At 37.1% G+C, this 11,280-nt stretch overlaps 2 protein-coding genes across 2 annotated transcripts in view; both read left to right on the top strand.

Moving 5' to 3' along the window:
* The first annotated feature begins 5,701 nt into the window (after positions 1 to 5,701).
* On the top strand, positions 5,702 to 6,646 carry LOC148024573 (uncharacterized). The gene has a single exon (XM_087693594.1). It carries the CDS (start codon positions 5,702 to 5,704, stop codon positions 6,644 to 6,646), a length of 945 nt encoding a protein of 314 aa, XP_087549720.1.
* Positions 6,647 to 10,427: 3,781 nt separating this feature from the next.
* LOC148024572 (cell division protein FtsZ homolog 1, chloroplastic-like) overlaps positions 10,428 to 11,280 on the top strand; it is a 73,428-nt gene continuing 72,575 nt past the window's right edge. Inside the window, exon 1 of the mRNA XM_087694190.1 lies at positions 10,428 to 10,790. Within this exon, the coding sequence (XP_087550316.1) occupies positions 10,428 to 10,790 (363 nt within the window). The remainder of the gene's footprint in view (positions 10,791 to 11,280) is intronic.

The raw sequence follows: 11,280 nt of genomic DNA, 5'->3' as shown, positions 1-11,280 counted from the left end.
ATATTTGAGTGCCACATAGGGTAGGAGTTAGGTTAGGTAGATTCGTAGATTAGTTACATCCATACTCAGCTCAACCTCCATATTTGAGTGCCACATAGGGTAGGAGTTAGGTTAGGTAGATTCGTACATTATAATGTAATAGAGGTATGGAGTCATCATTTGAGTGCCATATATTAAAAGAACGTAAAAAAATATTTTCTGTGTAGAGGCATTGTTTGAGTGCCGCATAAGATTGGAGTTAGGTTAGCTAGATCCATACATTAAAAAAATATTCTAGGTTTGGAGTCATTGTTTGAGTGCCACATAGGGTAGGAGTTAGGTTAGGTAGATTCGTAGATTAGTTACATCCATACTCAGCTCAACCTCCATAGCACACACACACACACACACACACACACACACACGTGCGCGCGCATAGGTATACATACTCACCTTCCCTTTCAATGTGCCTTAAAAAAATATTTTATGTGTAGAGGCATTGTTTGAGTGCCGCATAAGATTGGAGTTAGGTTAGCTAAATCCATACATTAAAAAAATATTCTAGGTTTGGAGTCATTGTTTGAGTGCCACATAGGGTAGGAGTTAGGTTAGGTAGATTCATAGATTAGTTACATCCATACTTAGCTCAACCTCCATATTTGAGTGCCACATAGGGTAGGAGTTAGGTTAGGTAGATTCATACATTATAATGTAATAGAGGTATGGAGTCATCATTTGAGTACCATATATTAAAAGAACGTAAAAAAATATTTTATGTGTAGAGGCATTGTTTGAGTGCCGCATAAGATTGGAGTTAGGTTAGCTAGATCCATACATTAAAAAAATATTCTAGGTTTGGAGTCATCATTTGAGTGCCATATAAGATAGGAGTTAGGTTAGTTACATCCATACTCAGCTCAACCTCCATAGCACACACACACACACACACACACACACACACACACACACACACACACACACACACACACGTAGGTATACATACTCACCTTCCCTTTCAATGTGCCTAGAGAAAACTTAGCTTGCACCAATTTTTTGCATGCCTCAAACACAATCTCCTTATCATTTGAGTGCCACTACCACACTAAATTCGTACATACTTAGAGACTTACACCAATTTTTTGCATGCCTCAAACACAATGATTCCAACACACACACACACGATGATTCCAACACACACACACACACATCTTTTTTTTTGTTTTTTGAAGATGGTCTTTGTTTTCAGCAGAGAGAGGGAGAGACCCCTACTCCACAATAGAATTTTTTAAGGGGGTGGAGCCATAGAGAGAGAGAGAGAGAGAGAGAGAGAGAGAGAGAGAGAGAGAGAGAGAGAGAGAGAGAGAGAGAGAGAGAGTAGCTTGAGTAAAGCTTACATGATCACTTTTTCTCCTTTCACCAACCTATCACTCACCTCAACCTCCTTGGTGAGTCCTTTTGTGTAATGGTAGCCATTTCTATAACTTTCTTAAATAGGTCAAAGTTCAAAATAGCAAATGCATCTTTCAAAACTAAAGATTTGTGCTACATTAAAGTCTTTTGATATGAAAGTGTGTTAATATTATTTCTTAATGTGTTTATGCGTGTTATTAATTAATGTATTATGTTTGTCATTACATTGTTAAGGTGTATTACGTGTTTTAAGTGTTTGATTAATTAATGTGTGTATGTGTTTTAGTATAAAAAACTGTGTGATAACATTGTTAGGTTTGTGTTAATAGTATGTATTCATATGTATATATGTGCTAATAATATTTTAATTAATATTTTGTTCATTTAAGTTGTAATCAATGCTTGAATACTTTAATCAACCTCCTTGGTGAGTCCTTTTGTGTTTTTTCCAAATAATAGACATTTTAGCCCATGTGCAAGACCCAAACCCCCATGTGAAAAATGCTTGCATGGTTTCAAATTCTCTATCTTATCTTTACATCATAAGGATGATTTTAGTGGTTAATATTGATCAAGTGCTATGACTTTTTTTTCTCCAAATAATAGGCATTTTGGCCCATGTGCAAGACTCAAACTTTACATCTTAAAAAGGCTTGCGTGGTTTCAAATTCTCTATCTTATCTTTACATCATAAGGATGATTTTAGTGGTTAATATTGATCAAGTGCTATGACTTTTTTTTTCCAAATTGAACTTAGGAATCCAAAGTTTAGTAGGCTCAATAAAATATTTTTGGAAAGAAGAGTCCCACAATTTGAAGCTATTTTATAAAGTCCACATGTGATTTCTCACATATTCAGTGCATAACTCTAGGTCACATTCTTTAGGTTCCTTCTAAAAGCTATATATTTGATAGCTTACAAACAATAAAGTATAGCTCTAAGTCTCATTTTCTAGGTGAGTCCTTTTGTGTAATGGTAGCCATTTCTATAACTTTCTTAAATAGGTCAAAGTTAAAATAGCAAATGCATCTTTCATAACTAAAGATTTGTGCTACATTAAAGTATTTTGATATGAAAGTGTGTTAATATTATTTCTCGATGTGTTTATGCGTTTATTAATTAATGTGTTATGTGTGTCATTACATTGTTAAGGTGTATTACGTGTTTTAAGTATTTGATTAATTAATGTGTGTATGTGTTTTAGTATAAAAAATGTGTGATAACATTATTATGTTTGTGTGTGTGTGTGTGTGTGATCTCTTAATACTTTGTGTAACCATGGCAGTATGGAGCATGCTGAAACATCTGATGCAAGAAACAATGTCCATGTACCAGAAATTGTTTTGTGTACTCCCAATGCACGAATGAATGTGCATAAAACCAAAGACATGGCTAGGAGGAAGTCAGTACAGCGTGCCCTCAAACGTGTCAAAGGACACAACACTTACATTGTATCCCTAAAGATCCTGCATCGGTTAGATGCAATTGAGAAGCAAATCAAGAGTTTAAACAAACGTCAAAGAGCTTCAAACTCCTTCTGTCAAAAGTTTGGTGATCGCCTTCAAAGAATCGAAAAAATCCTAGCAGAAAAATATGAAGGAGGCTTGGCTGATGGGATAATGTTGCAAGACGAGATAGATGAAATAAAGGGCTATATAGGAGAAATCTATGAGTTGGTTCGCAAGCACTGGCCAGGGTGTTCTTTGGAAGACCATGCAGAAAAGTTGCGAGACCTTGCTAAGAGCAATAATCGTATAGAGGATGGAGTGTGTGAATTATTGGCTCAAAGGAATGCAAGCGTGCTTGCACCTGAGAGCATTTGCCTCGATGTGCATGTCACTTCTCTAAAAGTTTGCCTCAATAGGTTCTCTGCAATGTTGAACCTATTGAATTGTCGCATGAGTTCATCATCCAATGCATAGTGCTCTTAGCATATCAGGCGATTTCAATAACTTTTTGTCGGATCCTCCGATAGATATGTCATTCTATTGTTGGGTTTGAGAATTTTCATGTCATTTGGACTTTTGTATGCCCCATGATAATGACATAATATGCTCTTTCAATTTATATTCTTGCACATGTAAGATTATATTGTTGCTTATGTGATGTTATAATCTTCAAATTTTATATTGAAATAGTGTTTAGAATAAATTTATATTGAAGGAAAATCTTTGCTAAAGTCTTCCCTAAAAGATAGGAAGAAATTTTAGTACGCAAGGGACATAAAAGTATGCAATTACTAATATCAAAGTACATTTTTCTTTTTATCTCAGGTTTTTCTCGGCAATGGTACTTCCAACACATTCTGTGCCTAGAGATCGTGTATTGCGTGCACGTAGAGAAATGCTCAAAATTACTAGACATAAACGTAGGCACGCTGCAAGAGTTAGGACTGAATTACATGTTCGTGACCATGCAAGATATATGTATGAACAACATCATGCAAATGGAAACTATATGGATGTCGGCATCCCAAATCAGCTATATCAAACCAATCAATTTCGTGTTGCATCTTGCTCTGCTGCTCATGATTTGGTATCCTTTGAGGTTCAGATGTCTACCGCAACTTGACAATACAATCCTAATGGTGGCTTGAGTGTGCGTAGGCAAATGCTTAATGTTACGAGAGTTGAACGTATGCACATGGCAATAGTTAGAACAGAATTGCAACAACTGCATCATGCTACCATAGATAGAGATAGATACAATAGCATCCAAGCTATAAGTGACCAAATGCCAGTTGCACCATTATTGCCGTTGAAAGTTCAACCACCTCCTATTCGTCAAGGAGACAATGCAACTATCCACAATATAGATGTTGAGATGTTGGATAACCATGAATTGCTATCCTTCGGAGTGGGGGTACGTAGCACAAGTCCACAAAGAAATGGAAACACAAATAATCCAAATGGTGGATTAAGAAATTGTAGGCAAATGCTTGATGCTACTAGAGCTGAACTTAGACACAGGGCAAGAGCAAGAACGCAATTACAACAATTGCATCGCACTACAACAAATACAATTGATATAAGTGCTCAAATGCCTGGTGCACCATTACTGTCCTTAGATGTTCAATTGCCTCGCCTTATTCAAGAAGAGAATGAAGCTATCCATAATGTAGATGCAAGTACTGAGATGCTACATGACCAATATAATATTCAAGCTCCTATGTTTCTACCTCAAAATGGTGGATTTTGTTCAATTCTCCATGATATGCCACCTAATTTGGATATTCATCCATCAGTAACAATTTTGCTCTTCCAAAAACCAGATTTGCATGCAATTGGTACCCTTTGCAAGGTTTGTCACCATTGCATGGCTAAGTTGTGGCACGATGAAACTAAAACAATGCGTACAACTTCGATTGGAAAGCATTGCTGTAGAGAAGGGAAAGTAATTTTGCCAGCTTTACAGCAACCACCACAACCTCTGTGTAATTTGCTTGATGGCACACATCCACAAAGCAGAGAGTTCAAAAAAAATATACGTGCTTATAATAGCGCATTGGCTTTTGTTTCAATGGGTGCAAAAATTGATGAGCTTTTGCCTCAAAATGGAAATGGTTATACTTTTCAAGTTCATGGATCAATATATCACCAGATGGGTTCCCTATTGCCAAGTGAGGATGGACAACAAATGCCAAAGTTTGCACAACTTTATATTTATGACACCGATCATGAGTTATTGAATCGCATGGGGGTTTTACCTGGGCTTTTGCCAAACTTACTACAAGAGCTTCAACAAATGATGCATGATCACAATGCTTACGCACAGGCCTTTATAGCAGTTGGTGCAAGCTTGCAACGCAATCCATCAGTAGAAATAAGAATGTCCATTTTTCAGAATCGATCCACGTCTAGACGATATTCAGTTCCCACTACAAGTGAGGTTGCTGCGATCATGCCTGGACAAGGTGCTGATGATACACTTGATCATCGTAGCATTCAAGTTCGCACATGACAAGGCCATTTGATTTATATTTCTAACTTACACAAGGCATATATGCCACTATTATGTGTTCTTCTTTTTCCAAATGGAGAGGATGGATGGCATACTAAAGTTCCATATGCATTTATTGATGCTCATATTAATGCTAATAATCTTGCAAATAAAGATTATGTCACTCAAATGCAATATTACGCTTTTCGACTTCAGATTCGAGATGATACTAATGCATGTCTTTTAAGGGGTGGTCGCTTGCTACAACAATACATTGTCGATGCTTATTGTAGCATTGAACAATGTAGATTGGCTTGGTATCGTCATAATCAAGCAACATTGCGAGTTGAAATGTATAGGGGATTGGCTAATATGGTCAATGGTTCAGATGCAGTTGATACTAATATCGCTGGGATTGGTGTGGGCAGGAGAATAGTATTGCCATCTAGCTTTACAGGTGGACCAAGATTCATGTACCAATTATATCAAGATGCTATGGCAGTTGTACGTAGCAAAGGTAAACCTGATTTATTTATCACCATGACATGCAATCCTAAGTGGTCTGAAATTACAGATGCTTTGTTGCCTGGTCAAACTGCACATGATCGACCAGATTTAACTGCTAGAGTTTTTCATTTGAAACATAAGGACATGATGCAGTCAATAGTGAAAAAAGAGTTGTTTGGTAAAGTTGCTGGATATGTGTCCGCCATAGAATTCCAAAAGAGAGGCTTGCCTCATTCACATACGCTCTTGATATTAGAACCACGCTTTAAGCCACTAGAAGCACGTCATTATGATAGACTGGTGTGCGCCGAGCTGCCTGATAAGGAAAGGTTTTCGGATTTGTATCGAATTATTACTAAATGTAACATACATGGTCCGTGTGGTGAGTTCAATCCAAAAAGTGCTTGCATGGTGGACGGAAAGTGTATAAAGGATTATCCAAAAAAGTTTATACATACAACTACAGTTGATAAATCTGGTTATCCTTTATACAGACGTCGAGAGGATGGAAAAACTCATAATGCTAATGGTAACCTCTTGGATAACCGATGGATAGTGCCTTACAATCCTTATTTGAGTTCCAAGTATAGTGCTCACATAAATGTTGAGGTTTGCTCGACAATTGCAGCTGTCAAATATTTGTATAAATATGTATATAAGGGCCATGATCGAGCAACCATTCGGTTTACAAGTACACGTGGTTCCGGATCCAATGATATTGCCACAGAAAATATTGATGCACAAAATATTGATGAGATTGAGAGGTACTTAGATGCACTATATATTTCAACTTCTGAAGCATGTTGGTGAATATTTGAATTCAAACTTCATGATGAGAAACCCGATATTCAACGATTGCAAATACATTTACCTGGAGAGAATACTATTTCCTTTCGTGACTCTGATAACACACGTGATGTGGTGCAAAATGAAAATGCTCAAAAAACAACTCTCACAGAATGGTTTACATGCAATCGTTTGCACACTGATGCTAACACAGTTCTTTATCAAGACTTTCCGATGTTTTGGGTTTGGAATGCACGCAAAAAAATGTGGACAAAGAGAAAGCAAGGAAACACATGTGGTCGAATATACTTTGTTTCACCTACGTGTGGAGAAAAATACTATTTGCGGCTACTACTCACTGTATGCAAGGGGTGCACATCCTTTGAGGCATTGCGTACAATTGATAATGTGGTATATTCAACTTTTAAGGAGGATTGCATTGCAAAAGGAATGTTGGAAACAGATGATGAATGGCAAATGTGTTTGCGTGAAGCTGCATTGATGCAAACCGGTGCTCAATTAAGAAATTTGTTTGCATCCATCTTGGTATTTTGTTCACCTGCTCGACCTGGGGCTCTATGGGAAGAGTTCTTAGGTCCGCTGACAGAGGATATAAAACATCGACTCTCCTTGCAAAATAGGCGAAATGTCGATATACAAGATGAGGCCAATAATCATGCATTGATGCATATTCAAAAACTTTTAGATCAACATGGTTGCAATTTGACAGAGTATCATGGATTGCCTGAGGTGACAATGCAAGAGTATACAAATCCTTTGATCCTTGATGAACAACTATATGATAAAGTAGAACAAGAGAATACATTCTTAACAATGCAAGCTTTGTTGAATGATGGACAAAGAAATTGTTTTATGGCAATAATGAATGCTATTGATAGTGGTTTGGGTAAACCATTTTTCTTAGATGGCCCAGGCGGTTTTGGAAAAACATTCCTATACAAATGTTTGCTTGCAAAGCTTCGCAGTCAAGGTCGCATTGCAATAGCTACAGCATCCTCTGGTGTTGCTGCATTGCTTTTGCCACATGGTCGTACTGCCCATTCAAAGTTCAAAATTCCATTACAGGCAGATAATAATTCTACATGCAATATACCTGTTCAAAGTCATCTTGCAGCACTGTTAAAAGAGGCAAGTCTTATTTTGTGGGATGAAGCTCCTATGTTGCATCGTAATACCTTTGAGGCACTGGACAGAACTTTAAAGGATATAATGCAGTGTGATATGCCATTTGGTGGTAAAGTTATTCTAATAGGTGGAGATTTTAGGCAAATATTGCCTGTTGTACCAAAGGGTACCCGTGAGGATATTGTCGGTGCTGCTATATGTTGTTCCAATTTTTGGCAATATTTCAATGTTTTAAAACTTACACAGAATATGCGGGTCGCATCAGATGAGGGTCAGTTTGTTGCATGGTTGCAAGACATTGGAGATGGAAAAGATTTGACACATACTAATAATATATTGCAAATTCCACCTGCATTGTTGTTAAAGGGAGGATCTATGCAAGACTTGATCAATTTTGTCTATTGTGAAATGAATTGTGTAATTGATTACAAAACGTTCTTTAGTGGACGTGCCATCCTTGCACCTCGAAACAATGATGTGGAAATGATAAACAATCATGCATTGCAGCTGATGCCGGGAGAGGTTAAACAATACTACAGTGTTGATTCTGTGGATAGAACCAAGGAGAACTCATTTCTCTATTCTGTGGAATATCTAAATTCCCTTGACCTCGGTGGAGGTATTCCTCCTCATATCTTGCTGCTCAAAGTAAATGCTCCAATAATATTGCTCAGGAACTTGAAACCTTCTAAAGGTTTATGCAATGGTACTAGGCTGGTATGCAAGGCTTTCAATAACAAGGTCATTGATGTAGAGATAATTACGGGGACCAATATTGGTGACAGAGTTTTTATCCCAAGGATAACTTTCATCCCAACTACACTGGAACTTCCTTTTTGCAATTCCCGATTGGCATTTGCAATGACAATCAACAAATCTCAAGGCCAAACGTTATCATGTTTGGGAATATATCTAAAAACCCCAGTCTTTACTCATGGTCAACTCTATGTTGCTTTCTCCAGAGTAAAGTCTCCGGATAGATTGAAAGTCTTGATTAATGAGAAAGAGGACATGGTAAATGGTACAATCAATATTGTATATAATGAAGTTTTACAGAAAGTATTGTAACCTCTGTTTTTTCAAAAGTGTAATGTTTGTTCTCTCATATTATATTTGCATAATGTTTTTATTTTAATACAATCAAAGCCCTTTTTTCTTCTTTGTTCACATATCTATAAAATGTAGTGTTGTATTTTCTTATGCTCTTTTTAAGTAGTGAGTTCTTCGTTGATGAAAAGAAAGTTTGACTTATTTTCTCTGATTTAATACTTTAATGTTTTAACCATATCTCTCATGTATGGATAGATATTCATGATTTTATGTGAAGTTAGACGTATGTTTGTTTTACTATATGAGAACATTGTGTTTAAATTATTTCTACCATAAAAGTTATTTGATCTTTCTATCATATTATATTTGTATTAAATTTTTGGTGCAATATCATCAAAGTTTATTTATTATTTTTTAATCATATATTTTTATGCTTTCTAATTTTTATTGATAGATGGCCCAAACAGTATTTGAATATTATCGTGCCTCTCCTTATTAAATGAGACTTCAAGAAGCATTGCGAACTATTGCTACGGATGCTATTATCCAGAGAACTTTGGCTAGGGTAATCGAAAGATTACCCAATGATGGATTTACTAATGGAAACACTCCTTTATATATAGAAATTCTATATTTTGGATGGATCAAATGCTACTATGTTAGACAAACAGATGTTGAGTACTTCATATCTCGGTCCCATACTAGACACATACCGAATGACTAGAGTAAATGGGAGTTTAAAGATTTATCATGTTTTATAACTTTGCATCAGTTTCATCCAAATTCCGCCGACTGCTCTACTAATGTGAGAGCCAATCATATCACGTCCCCAGGTAATACTTACTATTTTTATTAATTAATGTTTTGCTTTATAAATTTAATATTCTTATTTCTAAAGTTTTTTTTCGTTTTTAGATGTTGCAGCACAATCTGGGGCGGGGCGTGTCACAGCTTCGCCCACACATGTTCACTGTGCTAGATCCACGGTTGATAATTTATCTAAGAAGAGAAAGCTTTCTTTTCAATAGTTGATTTTCTACAGTACAACTATCTTTTGAAAACATTTTATACTTTCTTTTCCATTTACCTGTTGTTATAGTTAGAATTCTTTCAGTGATATTTAAAAATTACTTTTGCTTCAATTATGTTTTCCAATTATTATGATTGAGATAATCAATGTTATTGTGTTGAATTATTAGATTTTTTAATGAAGTTTAAAATTTGCAAGACTACTTGATTCATTACTAACTGGAAGAATGTGTGAACAAATTAAAACATTTGTGCTTTACATCCCGGCGCGAAGCGCCGGACTGAGTCTAGGCGCAGAGCGCCTAGTTGGTTTTATGGAAAGGCACGAAACATAATGATGCAGTATTGACGAAAAACCAAGGTGTGATGCAAAATCAATTGCAAGATTATTCAAAGACATGTTCAAATTTTAAAGAAAAAGGTTAATGTAATACTAAAATGGCTATATATATATATATATATATATATAAGTTTTCGGTCATAGAAATGCACCACAGTTTCCTTTTTCAGTAGAATGAACACTGCCAACTGGCATTGGACAATCTCTCCTATAATATCCTATAGGATATATAATAGTGAAATGCACTTCTTCTCTCCAGCAGCTGAGATGTCCGCCCAACGCCTCGGCTCGTGCGGACAATCTGCTGCCAACGATCTTCTCTTCCGGGAGAGTACGCGCGGGCCTCTCACGCACAGGCACTCGTCTTCTTCATGCAAGCCCTGGCCCCTCAGCGGCAGCAGCGGCCAATGCAGGCCAGGTAGGAGGATAAACTATGGCAGGGTGCAGCACTGCCGGCCCCCCTCGCAAGAGACCTCCCTGCGATGGCCGGCGGCGGCTGTCCGAGCTTGTCTGCCTGCGTACGAGGGCGCGCGCATCAAGGTCGTTGGCGTCGGAGGTGGGGGGAACAATGCTGTCAATCGCATGATCGGAAGCGGCCTTCAGGTGACTCTAAAATTTCACACTGTTGCAATGGCTTTGAAATATGAATTTCATACTGTTGCGATGACTCTAAAATTTCACACTCTTGCCATGAATTTCATAGCATCGCGTCTTAGCTGTAAGCTACTTCTTCTAAGTGGCCTGGGGGGCACGCGCACTCGTTCCCAATATTATAATACACTTGCATTGATCCCATAGGTCTACTCATCAACGCTTCGTCTTTTATATGGGTTTCATGAGTAATATATCCACATTTAAGTGCTACCATGCACTCATTTTGGAATTTTAGAATTCGCTGAAGTCTGCAGAAAATGGCAAGAGAGAAACAAGAGATTTAACTTTTCTTTTCAAGAAAAGAGAATTCTATGAATAACACAACCCAAGTGAAGTGCAAAAAGTCCTCTGAAGGATGCCAAGTACCTCCTAAATACAATATACAATAGTTGTGTCAACAACCAATTTGGTGGCCTGTAATGCTAGACCATGTTAGGCA

This window comes from Lygodium microphyllum, chromosome 15 (genome assembly GCF_053477565.2).
Source record: "Lygodium microphyllum isolate KBCC chromosome 15, Lygodium_microphyllum_v1.1.10, whole genome shotgun sequence".
Lineage (NCBI taxonomy): Eukaryota > Viridiplantae > Streptophyta > Polypodiopsida > Schizaeales > Lygodiaceae > Lygodium > Lygodium microphyllum.
The sequence above is the reverse complement of the archived record's forward strand: the minus strand, read 5'-3'. Positions and strand labels throughout refer to the sequence as shown.